Source organism: Balaenoptera ricei, chromosome 9, assembly GCF_028023285.1.
Source record: "Balaenoptera ricei isolate mBalRic1 chromosome 9, mBalRic1.hap2, whole genome shotgun sequence".
Classification (NCBI taxonomy): Eukaryota; Metazoa; Chordata; class Mammalia; order Artiodactyla; family Balaenopteridae; genus Balaenoptera; species Balaenoptera ricei.
In genome coordinates, this window is record NC_082647.1 from 62,732,849 (window position 1) to 62,750,803 (window position 17,955).

The window sequence follows — 17,955 nt, forward strand, 5'->3', positions numbered from 1 at the left end:
CCTTCAATCAATTGTTCCGGCTTAATGTTTAAAACCTTGGTTTACTGTGGGGTAACTTCGGTTCCTGACAGTCATCCAAAATCTTAGTTTCTCTTCAGTTCCACTGCAGAATAAAAACTAAATTTACCCCAGTGGATTGTTACATCAAGTCTGGTATTATTTCTCCCAAGAGGCCATCTGCTTCTGGGAAAAGACAACAGGGTGTGCCCTCCATTACACCTCCATTTAACTGACGGTGCAATGATGTACAATTCCTTGTTGACCCCTGCAATTCAGAGTTATTGTCTTGGAACATAAGATTTGATGATCTCTTTTCACTCCATAGGATAACTGTAAAAGTATCCACCCAGTGTTCAATCCAACCCCCAGACATTGCTTCTGATGGCCTTCAATTCTTTTGATTAGTCTACTCACCACAAAAACTCAGATTACTAAAATTAGTGGGGAAGGGATGGATTCTTCTAAACCATCCCACCACCAGAACAGGTGTACTTGCAAAGTAAAGTTTGCCTGACGTATCCTCTGTCTCAAGTGGTACAAACGGCCCTGGAGGGTGGAGCCCTCACAACCTGCTTCCCTGGGCGTGCGCGTCTGTGGGTGTCGGGGTACGCGCAGGACACACACGGACCCACTCTCCCAGGGCAGCCCAATCACGGTCCCCCTCTCACCTCAAAGCCTGTCAACTCTCACGCCCCTCCTTGAACGCACAGCCCCTTTCTCCCTCTTCGCTCCTTCGTATCCCGCCTCCAAAGTAGGATGCCCACTTTCATTGGCAGTTGCTCCTCTCACTCCTACCCTGAAACCAATCACTCGCGTTCTGGTGGAGAACGACGGAGACAATGGGAATTCTCGTTGCGGCAGCTGCCGGCCCCGAGCGCCGGGAGGCGGTGCAGGGGGCGGGGTACGGGTTGGGGGGTTAGGTGCCTTATGGAGTGAAGAGCGGGCAGAGGCGGCGGCGGCGGCGGCGGCGTTTGCGGTGGCGCGGCTACGCGTTCAGCCAGGCACCTCGAGGCCCTTTCCCCCTACCAGGTCCCCAGAAGCAGGGATCCCGGCCCTCCCTGCAGCTGCCGGGCTCTCCTGCGCGTGCAGCCCCGCGAATCTGCGTGATCCCGGCGGCTGCCCCTTCCCCCTGTCAGCGCGATGCCCGGGGCGGCGGCGGCGGCGGCTCCGGGCTCCTCGCGGCCCCGGCCGTAACCGCCACACCGAGCACGGTCGGGCGGTTGGGGCCGTTGGACGTTTGTTTTCGCAGCCTTCCCCTCCCCCCCTCGCTGAGGCGGCGGGGGTGCGCGTTGCGAAGGGGGAGCCGAGAGACTCCTCCCCCTCCACGATACCCCCGCCCCTCCCCCTTACACACTCGCACGCACTATCGCGCTGGCTCCCACACGCTCGCGCGCCTCCCGCTCCGCGCCTCGGTGTTGGCCGGCATCGTCCAGGGCCCGCGGAGCCACCATGTCCACTGCCTCCTCCTCTTCCAGTTCCTCTCAGACTCCTCATCCCCCGCCGCAGAGGATGCGGCGCAGCGCCGCGGGTTCCCCGCCCGCCACCCCCGCCACCGGGAGCGGGAACGGTGCGGGCGGCGGCGGCGGCGGCGGCGTGAGCTGCGCCCCGGTTGCGGGAGCCGGCCGGCTGCTGCAGCCCATCCGCGCCACGGTGCCCTACCAGCTCCTGCGGGGCAGCCAACACAGTCCCACGCGCCCGCCCGCCGCCGCCGCCTCGCTGGGCAGCCTCCCGGGGCCCGGCGCGGCCCGCGGCCCCAGCCCGCCCAGCCCGACGCCGCCGCCGACCGCGGCCCCGACCGAGCAGGCGCCGCGGGCCAAGGGCCGCCCGAGACGGTCCCCAGAGAGCCACCGGAGGAGCAACTCACCTGAGCGACGGAGCCCCGGCTCGCCCGTGTGCAGAGGTAGCGAGCCCAACCCTTCCGTCCTCCCGGGCTGCGTCTCCCCGACGGTGCCCTCCGTGGAAACTTCAGCCTCTCCGGGCTTCTCTTTGCTAGTGCATTATCGAAGGTGTGAAAGTGGCTTTGGGAACCTCACCCCCCTGCGGTCGCTGCGGGGCTTGGATGAGCGAACTGCGGAGCAACTTTTATTTGACCCTCCTACCGCCCCTCAGCTTTTATCTTCCATCACTCGCCTGTATCGAAAGGTTTTTCAGTTTAAGAGCTGATTAGCTCACTCATGTGTTTGCTGTTTGTAGTGGGGGAAGGAGGAGTTGGGCGAAACACTTAAAAAAACACGCACACAAACTCTCCGGCAGTAGATAAGGTGGTGGTTGTAATCTCTACAGCCTCTTTGTGCTTTCCTACAAAGTTCCTATAATGTGTCTGTGCCTACCGGGATAATTTTTTTTCTTTTTTGGGGGTGGGGAGGTGGAGGCACCAGTTATGATGTAAGGATATCCTGTTGGGTGTGTAGAGGGGACAGTTTTGGATGTGCAATTGAAGTGTATAGTGTTTGGTTTGGCTTTTTTTTTTTTTTTTTTTTTTTTTTTGGGCTCCCTCTTTTCTCTACTTTATATAGTCATATGCATCAGGGCGGTACTACACTGGAAACAGTTTATGCCCAACTCAAGACTTTCATGGTAGATTTCTAAGGACCTATTTGTGCAGTGTGCTCACTTTTTTCCTTCTATTTTTAAGTACACTTAACAGTTCAGTTGAGCTGTTAAAGGATCTCAAGTTTCGTTTTTCTTAGGTGTCAAAGGTAATGGTGAGCTGGTGGATGCTGTCGGCTTCCCTTAATGTTTTGTGTTTTGGTGTGGTTTGGTTTATGTTTAGGGACACGGTGAATGATCTAGTTTAGTCCTGGGGGAGAAAAGGAAGTTTAGCCAAAACAGGGATGTAAAGCTCATCAGGGAGGGAGGAGTAGCTCATGTTATTAGATACCACGTTAGGGCTACAGATGCTGCTGCTGCATTGTGGAGAGAACGGATCATACCGAGGGGAAAAATCTCTGCTTGGAAGGGAATCACTGTGGAGCCTGTGCAATGTTTATGGGGTATGTGTAATTTTTTTAATGGAGTTTTCTTGATGAAGGTCTTAGACTTGGAGAAAGTGATTGTGTTAAGATAGATTGCAGTTTTGGTGTTTTGTTTTAATATTTCTGAGCTGTAATTAGCATGTTGCTAAGGCCCTTGTTTTCAGACCACTTGATGGTGAGGCAGGGTAGGATGTAGTGCAGTGGTATGTGTCCAGGAGCACCGAGAAATGCATCCTGTAATCAGTATGCACCAGAAGGAATTTGCTCCCCCACTCCTCCCCCAGGTCAAGCCAGCTGCAGAAACTGACATCCTCCAGCAAATCCTGAATGAATGAATGAAAACAACGTGATCGCCCTAATAATGACCACAACTGAACACACATCTTTGGCTGTATTTTATAGAAAAGGCCACCATTTTCTAACAGATTAATGCCATATGCAACTCCTTTGCACATTTTCTAGAACTGTATGAAATGAGAGGTAACAGAATGAAAAGAAGGCAGCAGTTACATAAATTTTTGAGTGATTTAGTTTCAACAGTACATAGATTGAGTTTTGGGATTTTCTTTTAGGGACTAATTTAAGAGCCATAAAATAAGCACTGCAGAAAGACTGTGTTCAGAGGGTTTTGTGGGCATAGTGAGTAGTTTCAGCAATTGCTGCAACAATATATTGGTCATCTAGTACCTCCTCCCTTTTTGTTGATAAACACATCTTACAACAGATCGTAGTACAACTTGTTTTTCTGCATCCTTCAAAAGTCTTAATTGCTTAGGAATTACAAGGTCCATCATCAAGTAGTTTTAATGAAATTTGTGACCAGGCTTAAACTGTCCTCTTTGTTGTAGTATGTCACATCTGAGTTTAATGCAATTTTAACGCAATCATGATGAAAACGCTTCTCTGAGTCTGGTTGTTCAGGAGACAGATTTGCATCAGAGAGCTTGTATTGGGAATAGAAGAGGCCTTTCTGCTGTTTTTAACACCAGGTGGTTTTGTCAGTTTCTTACATTGAAATGATTTTGAATGTAGGCTCTTCTGCCCCCAGTTCCCTGATGATATTACCTTTCTGTTACTTCTCCACATCCCACCTTGCTCCTCTCTACCCAAGTTAAAACTATACAACTAATCTATTCTTTTTACTCATCTATTTAAAATTCATGCTATGAACAGTTGAACAATTTTTCAAACAATTATCTACTCAGTTTCTTTTGAATTCTGCAAGGTTCTGACTTCAGTGGATTGTAGCCTCCACAGGTCAAGGCTCCTGCCGCCGCTGCTGCTGCAGACACTGACATCACTATACTGCATGAATGAAAAACAACAACGTGCTCCATTTCTGGCTCTCCACCTCCTTCCTTTTCTGCACACTCCGTGTGTGTGTGTGTGTTTAAGATGGTATTACGCTGCATTTGAAACTACATTTAAAACTGTTAAATTAGGTAGGTGGTGGCTCAGGGATATGTGTTTAGTATAGAAGCATATTGCTTACAAAAAGCTTCAAGGGCTATGAGCATTTGGACTAGAGGTGACATAACAGCATTCAGTATTTTTTTTTATCTGGACTGGTGGTTATGGAAGAAAATACAGAAGATGTAAACAATTTTCTTTGTAATTGCTTTACCAAGAAGAAGTTATGAGACAGTGTAATTTCTTAACATGTTAGATCATTATTGTCTCCCTCTGAAACATTCTTAATATGCACATTTATAGGGTTAAGTCTAGAATAATAAAGAAATGATACTCAGATTATTTCACAAGGCTGAGGAAAAGCTGAATTATGTAAATAGGCACAATTTTAATATGATATTTATAAAATCTAGCAAGAAGATGGTAATTTTCTTTATTTTTGTAGCACAGTTTTAGATAATTTCAATGGGTATCATAATAGAAGATACATAAATCTCCAAACACCTTGCTCTGTATAGAGAACATGGAGTTTTAAAAATTGAAATTATCTTGTTTATGCATATGATCATATTTTTGTTTGCATTTTTTAAATTTTCTTTTGTATTTTTAAAACTTCAAAGTTTGTTATTTATATTCATTTCTTCTGCCTTTAGCAAAATGTCACCCTCCCCCTTGTTTAGTTCTGAAGGGTCTTGAAGTGGTGAATGACAAGCTACTGAATGCATCCTCAGGCTCCCTGTGATGTGTTTTTAATAGATGTAAAATCATAAAGTATTATGCAAATAGTTATTTTTTTGTAATGGTAATACATAAGTCTACCTTTGAGATAAATGGAACAACCCAAATGAGAATATAGCAGGATGCTGTGTTAAAATTAATGATCTTTAAGCTAAAATCATGAGTAACAATGAAAATATAATAAAGTTGCTTCTGTCTGAAAACTTCATAAAGCAAAACCTATGAATTCAAAAACAGAACAAATACAATTTTATTGTGCAAGACAGTAAATAGCAATTGCAGGTCCTTTTGTGGTTTTTTGTAAGGATTGAGCACTGAGATGAATTATAAATTCTAAAAGATATAAAAACAGTTGCGTTAGAGCACTCGATGTAGAATACCGCTTATTTTTAAGTGTATCAAACCTAATAACAAAAACATGGAAGAGCTTGTAATTTATATAGTTCCTGCTATGGAGAATAGCATGTGTTGATTCCTGATTTAACATGCCTAATATCATTAACTCTAGAGTGAAATTTGATAAGAATTTTTCATGAGTACCTTGAGAGCCTTATTGTTTTATACATTAAGATGTTATGATTATATTTTAAAAGAAAATACAAAGCCAGCTAGCATATAATGCTGAATGACTGCCTGCAGTGTGTGTGCATGTATGTGTGTGTGTGTGTGTGTGTGTCTGTGTTTTGATCAATTAATTTGCTTTCAGTTTTTTATTTTTCATTAAATTTTCCCTCGAGTCCTTTTTACTGCTATGCTCAGTTTGTGGACTTCCAACATTTTAAATTACTTTTTTTCTCTCTCTTTTTAAAGATACTCAGACATTCTCTTATAAAGGTACTTCTCAGGCCGATATTGTTGAAAATTAAGGTCCTCCTCTTGTCCCCCCACTTTTAAAAATAGTTTTCCTTGAGTGCTTAGAGTTAACTTGTTTCAAAGCTTTCTTATACTAGACTGAAAACAGTTAAAGCTTTGACTGTTTTTCCTAAAGAGACAGGTTTCAGATACTGATTTTTGGGAAAGGTTTTCAGCCTTTGAGAACTACACTGAGTATCAGCAGCGTTCATTAACTAAATTTTCCCATTAATTATGGTACGTAAAATTTCTACATCAGTGGGTCAATAGCAAAATAGATAAGTGAATTTATAGAAGTTTTTTTATTCTTAAACTGTTTTATGTTCAAAGATTATATTCCTTTCAAATAACTATTATTCTAAGCATATTGAATATTGTATACCTAGGGTGTATAAAAGCACCTTGGTCAGTTTAACTGTATGTAAAGTCGTGTATATATATTGAGCTAAAAATTCTTTCATGATTTACAGTACTTTTTACAGAAGGACATTTCATTCACTGCAATGTATGTTGCTTCAAGGATTTAATGCAAATTAGGATTTATACATTGGGGAAGTGTTGAAGGGTAATGGTATCCTTGTGATTTTTATTTGTGATAATGTGGACTAAATGTGAATAAGAAAACAAAGGAGTAATTGGGCTCCATGGCAATGAATAACAATGGAAATAAACGGCAGTGTTCAACAAATGGCGAGTAGGGGAGGATTTTTCTTAAATCTGAAATTTAAAACATTGCTAAAAGCCTGTTTTATCAAAGCTTCCACATACAGCTAATAATCTGCCAAGAAGTATATACTAATGACTTTGTTATTCTTAATTTTAGTTTAGTCTTTTCTCCAGAGTTTAAATCCCCAGACACCACCACGATAGGCTTTTTCACAGCACCTGTCCTGGGTCTGTGCCTGGCACTGTTGTCTTTTGTCTTCAATATATAATTTTGTTCTCTCATTAAATGTCAAAGAAACCAAATCACTGATGCTGTTTCTGTCCTATATTCTATTTATTTTAACAAGAGGTTGAGCTTATCTGATGATGGTCTCTAACTGGGTTTGCCAAAAGTCAGTGGAGGAAAGAGAGAACACTACTCACCTATTGATGTGAAAAACCTGAGTGAGAAGCTGATGGAAGAGCCAGAAGCCAATCTCTTTCCCTTTCTACCTCTCATCTGAACCCCTAGAACTGACCATGACTCCATGGATCATCCAGTTGATTCTAGAAAGATAATACTTGTGCTTATTCTGCAAAACAAATTATAATGGATTTATAGTAATTCTAAAGAAAACAGGATTATACTTAATTATGAACAAATTGTGGAAAAATACTTTCCTAGTATTTCATTTTTGTAGGAACAAACATGGCAGATACCTTTAAGCAGTGTTGTTTACCTCAGGTGAATGTTATTGTGGCAGCTTGCAGGACGAGGCAAGTTCATGAATACCTGAATAACCTCCCCAATATTATGTTGTATCTCTAATTGTTGTAGGTACAAAGGAAGAAAACATCTGAGTGCTTTACTCTATATAAGGCAATATATACTTTCATTCATCAAGAAAGTGGATTTCAAATCATATCTTCCGATTCCAGATACAGCGTTCATTCCACAGGATTATCCTATTTCTCCTAATTAAAAAGAGACTGATATTGGTCATCAGCTGTGATTTCTGAGCTATAAGAATTACTGAAGAATAGGTTTTCTATTGGTTCCACAGCACTATTACACTGTGCTGGGGTATGCTTTGACATTTTCAGAATGTCTAAAAATGTGTCAGAGAGCGAGAGGGAGAGAGACAGAGAGGAGGGTATGAGCAACAGTGTGTGAGAGAGAAATCCTGGTTCCTGAGGGGTCACGGATATGGACTTGGTTGTATCTGGCCCTGTGTACTTCTAGAATCTGTGCTGTTCTTGAATCGTATTATAGTGAGAAGTATGTTTCTCCATGATTATTAAAAGTTAGTTATACATGGTGGTAAACTGGTAAATGCTTCAGGAATTACTAAGCAGAGATTCTGGTCTCAAGTGATTGTCCTGGCAACTGGTACTAGGTTAATTTAGCCCCACCAAGAGCTAATAGTTATCACTGCAGTTTGTGGGTTTGAACTCTGTATATTTATAACTTAATGAAATGCAACTATGGTGCACCTTAATAATGGCTCACCAAAAATAAGGATGAGTTAAAGAAACTAGTGAGATCCATTATTGTGTGGGAAGGTTGATGTCCAAAATCGTCTTCCAAGTTATTAGAATTCAGAAATCCATTAAACTTTTGGATGTTTCATAAGAAGGAGGCAAAAACTGCTAAAACTTGCTGCCTAGTGTCTAAAGATAAAATACCTATCCACTACTGACAGTAATATCCCCTTATTTAGCCAGTATGGCCACAGGGTGAACTTCTGTTAGTAGTCCCTATAGCTAATTCTAACTTTTATATTACTAAAATATCAATTATTTAGTGAAACATTTTCTAAAATTATTATACAGTTGTTTTCTTGAGCAGAACAAACAAGACATGAATGAACTCTTTGTGGCTTAATTAGCTTTGTTAATACCTATGATATACCTAATAAAATGATTGCTGTTGATACTATTGAATATAGGATTGAATGAGCACTGACTGACAACTAGAGTTGCCCTATAACTGATTCTATAAATTTGCTTTGGGGATTGTCTTATTTCTGGTAAAGGTGGAATGAAGCAGTGTGTGGCTACATTTATTCCTTAATGGAATAACCTGGCTTTTTTCTCTAGAATTAATTATCAAGTTAAAGACCAAAGAAATGATTTTCCAAATGGTTCCATAAAAGAGACTTAGAAACAGAAAGGTATACTGAAAAATATTAGATTTGGAGTCAAGAGACTTGGGTTATATTTCCACTTCTAACATTTGACTTATAGTAAGTTCTTAACTCTTTGCATCTTATTTTCTCTATCTTTAAAATGATATAGGTGGGCTTTTTAAGAGTTTGGTTGGGTAGGGAAAAGATTCCGCTATGGAAAGGAAAAGTAAGTTTATTAAAGGAAAAGTAAGTTTATTATTTACTGAGGTATAACTGACAAATAAAAGTTCTATATATTTTAAGGTATACAGTGTGATGATTTGGTACACATTTACAATGTGAGATGATTACCACAATCAAGATAATTAACATATCCATCACCTCACATAGATGCCTTTTTTTTTTGATGTGTGACGAGAACACTTAAGATCTATTCTTAGCAAATTCCAAGTATACAATACAGTATTATCGACTGTAGTCACCATCTGTACATTAGATTCCCAGAACTTACTCATAACTGAAAGTTTGTACCCTTTGACCTCCCCACTTTTCCCACTTGCCAGTCCCTGGCAACCATCATTCTACTCTCTGCTTCTATGAATTAGACTTTTTTAGATTATGCACATAAGTGAGATCATATTTGTTTTTGTTTTTCCCTGTGTATTTGTTTTTCTGTCTGGCTTATTTCACTCAGCAAAATGTTCTCCAGGTTCATCTATGTTGTTGTGGATGGCAGGATTTCCTTCTTTAAAAGACTGTATAATATTCCATTTTATATATATACCACATTTTCTTTATCCATTCCTCCGTGAGTGGACACATAGGTTCTCCACATCTTAGCTATCGTGGATAATGCTGCAAAGAACATGGGAGGGCAGATATCTTTTCAAGATACTGATTTTACTTCCTGTGGGTATATACTCAGAAGTGAGATTGCTGGATCATATGATAGGTCTATTTTTAAGTTTTTGAGGAACCTCCATACTGTTTTCCATTCCCACCAATTTATATTCCCACCAGTGTTATACAAGGGTTCTCTTTTCTCCACATCCTCACCAACACTTCTTATTTTCTTGTCTTTTTGACAATAGCCATTCTAACAAGTGTGAGGTGGTATCTCATTGTGGTTTTAATTTGCATTTCACTGGTGATTAGTGATGTTGAGCACTTTTTCGTGTACCCTTATTAGCCATTTATATGTCATCTTTGGAAAGTGTCTATTCAGATCCTTTGCCTATTTCTTAATAAGGTTATTTGTGTTTTTTGCTATTGAGTTATATGAATTCCATATATATTTTGGACATAGCAAATGTGTATATCCAAAACACCATACGCTTATCAGATGTATGGTTTGCAGATATTTTCTCCCACTCCATAACTTGCCTTTTTATTTTGTTGATTGTTTCCTTTACTGTGCAGATGCTTTTTAGTTGCTTGTTTATTTTTGCTTTTGTTGCTTGTGCTTTTGGTGTCATATCCAAAATATCATTGCCAAGACTGATGTCAAGGAGCTTTTTCCCTATGTTTTCTTCTAGGAGTTTTATAGTTCCAGGTCTTAAATTTAAGTCTTTAATCCATTTCAAGTTAACTTTGTGCATGATGTAAGATAAGGGTCCAGTTTCATTCTTTTGCATGTGGATATCCAGTTTTCCCAGCACCATGTATAGAAGAGACTGTCCTTTTCCCATTGTATATTCTTGGCACCCTTGTCAAAGATTAGTTGACCATATATGCGTGGATTTATTTCTGGGTCCTTTGTTCCATTGGTCTGTGTGTCTGTTTCTATTGCCAGTACCATATTGTTTCTATAGCATTGTGTAGACTAGATGATTCTTAGTAAAATTAGTTATTTACTGAGCTTTTATGTCAGCAACTAGTCTTCACCGGAACTCAATATAGAACCCTTTTATAATTTCTCTTTCTCTCTTGAGAAGTTAAGTAATCTGCCCAAGATCAGGTGGCATGCACAGAAGGCCCAAAGGGCCATGTAACTCTCTAAGTCCCGACTTCAGGTCAGGTGAAAGTTGCTTTTGGAACCCAGTTAATTATGGGGCAGGAAAGCATGCACAATGGGTTATCCCATTGCTTATACAGTTAAGTCACAGAAAGGCCAAAAATAGCTTTGGTGGGCTGTGAAGAGAAAGCTAAATGGAACTAAACTCTAGGGTCCATAGAACTTAAAATAGCTGCAAGTATTCCCAGTGATTCAGGCCTCAGATATGTATATAAATATGTCATAGCACTTCAAAACCTTATTATGTCATTAGTAAGCCTTCCCCATGGTCCTTAAAGTACTTACCACTTTGTTAAGGCAGAATTTAGATTTAATTTTTAAAATTGCCTTTCACATGAAATCTTAAAATCTGGGTAGAATGAGTCTTTTGCATTTTCCTATTTGATAACGTAAGCTTTACATTTATAATAAAGCATCATAAGGCTCCATTCAGCCATAACATTGTGATTCATAACTTTTACCATTCTTTGATAATTTAGCAGCATTCAAAATAGTATCTTTTTATATTTCACTCTCATGGCAAAGAAGCAAGGTGCATTATCTTCTCAATTTATGCCTCCTTGGGCTCTTTTCCATTTTCTAGGTTTGCTGATGTGATGTATAATAGAAAAGATATTTCAATCTCCATTTTAACAATTTCTTGCAGGATGTTGTGGCGTTTTTCAGTGTCACTTGTGCTTACTCTAAGCCCTCTTTGATAGTCAGTGTGGAACATGAATCCTTTCATAAGTAACATTAGAAATGGTATTTTTATTGTTATTGTTATGATACTGAAAGTGTTATATAGAGTCTATGTGATGAAGTTTCTCATGACTTTTCTTGTGTAATTACTTTACTAGTTAAATACATCAGTTTATAAGTTGGATTAATGAAGTAATATTTGTATCTTAGAAGATAACAAAAACTAGTAGAGCTCAGTTGCTCAGTTACCTTAAAGAACTTTGCTATACTTATGTAAACCTGTGAAATGATCTTCCCACGAATGTGTAAAAGGGATCATAGTAAAATACAGACTTGTTTATATATTAGCTGGTAGTCTATAAACAAATTATGATAGTTTTGAGTGTTCTGTGACAGTGTCATTTTCTTTCTTCCAAAGTGTTTTGGAGGTACTCTGGTGCATCTCCCTGAAAAGAATCAACTGTCCTTTTCCTGCTTAAAGTCAGGTTATTGCATTTAAGTGTCTAATACTTACTAAACAGGGATTAGCAAACATTGCTAAATGCAGTTTCATTAGCATTGTAAATTAGGGAGTTAGACTGTGCTCAGAAATCAGGTTTTGGAAAAAAGCTACAGTATTCTGCAATATTTTGATCAGATAGCTTTAAAAAACTTACTTTAAAATTCTGTTCTTTCTTTGCATATTTAAGTGACCTGTTATTGAAAAATACCTGGTCAGTTGATTGCATTTGCCCACTCTTTGTCTTTTTGGTTAACACATGGCCAAAGATGAGTGTAGCTTTAATGTAATTTCAGTGATAACTGTTCATTCAAGAAATTTTTGTTTTCAGGTATTGTAGTTGTTGGCAGTATGTTGATGAGTAAAACTAATGCATTTTCTCCCTGTTTTACACAATAAATATTTATTGAGTCCCCGCTATGTCTGAGGAGTTCTGTTTAACCCTCACAGAATACGTATTCTAGGTGCAACTGGGGTGCTCACATTCATTTTTCTCAACAAGGTCAAGTCATTTATAATCTGCCAAGAATTTGACCCACTATATTCTCTGAGGTTTGGACTTCATATGGTAATTATTATGTTCTATGCTTATCTTTCAAGATTAGGTTGCACTTCTTGGTATTCTTTTTTGAATACCAAATACTTGTTTATATGTGTTTTTCCCTTATTAGATGAAGCTTAGGAGAGCATTATCTTGTGGCTTCTATATTATATCTAGGTCTAAGCTATATTGCTGCCTGGACATATTATAATATTCTGCTAAAGTTTGGCCTAGCATGGTGGGATTAACATGGAATCAGCTTCTGAAGCTGTTATATTTGGAGAAATTCAAAAAACCATCATGCCAAAAATTTGTTGGGCATTTTCAATTAAAAATCTAAATGTTTTTAGATCTGTCATAAAGATCATGATTATACTAAGCAAACAATGAGAATATAAATTACATATTAATTTGTTCTTTATTGCAATGTAAAAATTTTAAAGTATAGAGCAGATTTTGGGGTCGTTGTTTGCTTTAGAGAATATCTAATTTACGTGCAAGTAAAATTATTCAATTTAGCAAAGTGTTATTTACACACACTTTTTAGGAAGTCAGTTACACAAGATTGAGGTTCATCTGAGGTTGTAAAAATATATTACAGAATAGTGTAATTTCTCATTGCTACATAAAATGTTCTACTGACATTTAGCAGGATTAACTAATATCCTAAGAAGTTGTTATAAATGAACATGAATAGATCTTTTCCATTTCCTTTACTAGTCTGAGTTTTAAAATTCTAAGAAATTTTGTATTCAGTTAACCCCTAAAAGGGAAAGAATTCATATGTACTAATGATTTTATTTCTCACATTTCTCTGTGGAAAGGTATGCTTTTAAATTAGATAAATATTCCAAGTTTTTTTCTGGATTATTTTGTCCTTATAAAAAAAAAGTTATTACTTGAATTATAATTTCCTACCAAACTGTTCCTAACCAGCTTAATGGAGGAAATATTTCTTCCTTCATGAAAAACTTTCACCAAACCTTCTACTGTTATCAGTGTCAGGAGGACAAGGCAATAAGTAAGCATAATTAGACTAGAAATATGATTAGTACTGTGGATTATGATTTTATTTATAATTGTATAATCCTACAGTCTGATTTTAACTTAAAGTTTCTGTATATACTTAAGGACAAAGAAATTAATTGGTCACCCATATACACACTACTGTATATAAAATAGATGACTAATAAAGACCTACTGTATAGCACAGGGAACTCTACTCAGTACTCTGTAATGGCCTATATGGGAAAAGAATCTAAAAAAGAGTAGATATATGTATATGTATAACAGATTCACTTTGCTGTACATCTGAAACTAACACAACATTGTAAATAAACTCTACCCCAATAAAAATTTAAAAGTAAATAAGTATACATTCACAGGAAATTGCAAAGACAATACAGAGAGCTCCCACGTATCCTTCACCCACTTTTCCTTTAAACGGTTATATTTTACAAAATTATAGTATGACATCAAACCAGGATTTTTATATTGGTGTGTGTGACTGTGTATGTGTGTGTGTGTGTGTCATTTTATCACGTGTAGATCTGTGTAACCACCAGTATAATCAAGATACAGACCTGTTCTATCACAGATGTCAGATGCCACTCAGATCTCCCTCGTGCTGCCCGTTGTAGTCACACCACTCCCTCCCCCTACCACCCTGACCCCTGGCAATCACTGATCTGTTCGCCATCTCTATAATTTTGTTGAGAATGTTCAATAAAAGGAATCATACACTAGGTGACCTTTTGAGCTTGGCTCTTTTTCACTCAACATAATGCCCTTGAGATCTATCACAGTTGTTCAGAGTATCAATAGTCTGTTACCCTTTATTGCTGAGCAATATTGCACAGTATGGATGTACCACAGTTTCCTTACCCATCACTTATTGGAGGACATTTTGGTTAAGGTTGGGTCTGTTACAAATAAAAATGTTAAAAAAATTTGTGTACAGATTAAAAAAAAATTAATTGGTCACCTAATTTGATTATACCTAAGGGCTACACAATGTGTGTGTGTGTGTGTGTGTGTGTGTGTGTGTGTGTGGTGTGTATGTATGTGTATAAAAGAGAGAATGCTGTAAGGTTTGCATTCCTTTCTCAGCAATCACTGGATAATCACTGGCTCCTGATACTTTCTCCATATAGAGTAGAAATTCATGGTCATCTTTTCATAATGCTATAAGTAATTTTAATATACTAAGTGGTAGTGACTTAGGGACTTTACTTATCTCATGTAAGATAAAACCAATGGACAACTAACTAGATGAGAATTCTGAACATCTTCCTTGTGGTTATGGGGAAATTTGCTATTTATAATACAATTATATTTCCTTCGGGAGGCATGTCTTCAATGCTGAACTCTTTGAAGTATTTACTTAAGGATTATTTGGTAAAAAGTTGTTGGATGGGTTTGGAGAAACAAATTAATCAGTTTACATATAAATTCCCTTTTCTGAATCATCTAACATAATTTAGAATGACAATCCAGTTATCTACAGTTTAATTTTCTTAGTAAGTGTATGATCATTTTCTCTGCTGGAGTTGGCTTTGTGATTTTTGCGCAGAATATTATGTTGGTATTTAAATTCAAAGTTGAAAGAAGTGTTGAAAGCTGTCATTACTGCATTTCTACTGACTGGAGTGGGTATTCTTATAGGTGGTAACTGTATATAGCAAATTAAAACAGACATGATGCTTACATCCTGCAAGTCTACATATCCAAATATTTTAAAATATCATTATAATTGTCTTTGGATGTTTTGCTCATGCTTTTTACCTTCTTGCTGATCTTGTTACCATCTGTATAAAAAGTTTTAATTTAAAGTATATTCCACCGATGTTTCACGAGAATATATCATACTCCCTTAGGTAACATGCTTTGAAAAAGTGGCCTAGTGTATTTTTCTATGCTACTAACAGAAAATCAATAATTTATTAATAAGACTTTCAGACCCAGAGCATCATTGGGTTGGGTTCTTAACTTCCTTGCAGCATAATTATTAACTTTTCCTCCTCCCTCATTTCTCTCATCCTACTGATCACTGTATCTTATCCCATCTCCTTAGAATTATGTCCTGAATCTGGTAGCTTCTTTCCATCCCCTCACGGCTCCGTTATTACTTATTGCTTGATTTGTTAGAACTGCTGCCTCTTAAGTGGTTCCCCCACCATTAGTCTCCCCTCTCTAATTTACCCATTGCACAGTCTTTCTTTATAAACATAGTCTTTCTTTAAAAAAAATAAAAAATTCTGAAGTTCACAATCCTTTGCTTGACATAAAAGACTCATCTCAGCATCCTCGATTGTGTACCTCAAGTTCTTTGTAAACTGAACTCACTTTGTATTGAAAATGCTATTATCTTTCAATAGCTCCATACTTGTTCCTTGTCAGGCAAGGACTCCATGTCAGTGTAAGGTAATCTACTGATTACTGTAAATTAGATTAAGTTAGATCATTCTATTTATGGTGACAATTGTAATAATTTAGCAAGACTTACTCTAAAATTTGGCTCAAACCATCTCCAAGGTAATTCAGACAAAGGGAGTTAAGCCCTTCTATAGTAGAGACTTCTAAGTATTCACCAAACCCTGTTTTGTCTCCCTCTTGGCCCACATCAAGACTCTTTTTCCTACCCCTCTTTACAATTACATAAGGCTTTGTGATATACAACATTTTCATCTGTGTTCAATAAAAAAGCACTAGTTTGATCCTCGTCATTCATTCTCTTCCCTCATCTGCCAGCTGGAAGCAGAGAATCTAGCAGAGGACTCCAACCAAGGCCCTGGGGGAATGGTGGAGCCATAAGATGAAGGAAGTCTGAATCCCTGAATGATCATATAGAAGGCCATCTGTCAGCCAGGAAGATACACCTTGTGTTTTTATTGTGATAAGCCACGAATTTTAAAAAATTGTAGCTGTTAGCATTAGCAACTTTACTGCACCTCACAGTTTAAAGAAAGGTGGTCTACCAGCTGCTACTACTGGAGCCAGTTTGAAAATTCACCTTGGGAGTCTCACTCTTACCTCGTGTGATCCATCACATAGGCAAGTGTGGTTCATTGTTATCCGTGCTTCTGTCAGTATGCAAGAGATGCTTCATCAAGTTCGATTGTGTGATCTTGGTGGAATGTACTTAGTTTTATATAATTTGCTATTTCATTAACTGAAGATGCTATAACTACTCTTTGATTAATAATTTAAGAGACTATTTTCAAAAAAATTTGGAGACGTTATATGAATTGATAGCCATGTGGAAATAAATCCATTGTCTCCCAGAGTGCCTGGCAGGACACGAAGTTTAGTGGTCTTATTAAGTGGTCTTGTTATTTTATATAAATATGTTATTTTTCTTGGATATGCACTATATGAAGAGTTATTTATTATATGAACCTATCTTAATGAGCTGTTTGTGAAATACCTAAGCATGGAAATCATAGTCTTTTATGTAAATGTGGAAAATGGGATGATAGAGATCTGAATTCAAGTTATTTTTGTCACTGTCTTGCACTTTGTTCACAATGATTTTAGATGAGCCTCACATACAGAATATTAAAAAGAAACGTGGAGCCATTGTATTTGAGGCTCTTCCAGAAAGCCTCCTTTGCTAATGAGTTCCATAATATATGCCAGGTGATTTCTAGTTTTTGAGTATTAATTTATTTAAAAGTAAGGAAAGGATGGATAACTGATATCCACAGGTTCAACAAAACTTGAGTAGTTGTGCTAGGTGTTAGAGAAACAAACAGAAAAAGACAAGAGCTTTACTTTTAGGAAGGAGCCTACCCTCTGGTAGATAAGTTTTACATTTATCATTTAAGTATAAACAAAATAGTGAATCATATTAGGTTTCACTTTCTTATTTCATTCGTAAATGAAAGTAAAATAGCTAAAATATGGGGCGGGGGAAGAGACAGATACATGAGTGATTTGACATATCCATGAAAAAGAAGTTAACTGTATTATTCATAATGTTTGAATATATATTGTTCGTACTTGTCCTGTCTCAAACACTACATAGAAAGGATTTAAAAAATTCTGGTCAGAGGTGAAGAAGGAAAGAATGGAGAAAAAAGGCAGACAAAAATCTAGTTGACCCATCTCTTTTCTATAGTGTGGTTTTGTTTTCTTCCCATGTTGAGATGAGTCTTTTTAGTACATCTGGAAGTGTTGTTCAGGTTTTTATTACAAATGCCCTAGCTATTGTAGGTATTGTTAATGATTCAAGCTATATCCAAAAGCGTAGTCTGATATTTGTTCACTCATTTCTTGGGCTCTTGGATTGAACAATGTTCTTTCATCATTTAAGGGAAAAAATTAACTTAGATGCTAATAACAAACTCTGGAACTTTGTGGCTTCAGTCCGTTTGTAGCTCCTGGGCAGTGCCATTTTGATTGAAGTACAGTTCAATCAGTAATATCAATAGACTATTTTTGGCTAAGATTATAATGGCCAGTTCTATGCC

At 38.2% G+C, this 17,955-nt stretch overlaps 1 protein-coding gene across 1 annotated transcript in view; it reads left to right on the forward strand.

Moving 5' to 3' along the window:
- Positions 1-943: 943 nt before the first annotated feature.
- Positions 944-17,955, forward strand: part of GLCCI1 (glucocorticoid induced 1) — a 125,356-nt gene continuing 108,344 nt past the window's right edge. The window contains exon 1 of the mRNA XM_059933906.1: positions 944-1,900. Coding sequence (XP_059789889.1) covers positions 1,450-1,900 — 451 coding nt within the window. The 5' untranslated portion in view covers positions 944-1,449. The remainder of the gene's footprint in view (positions 1,901-17,955) is intronic.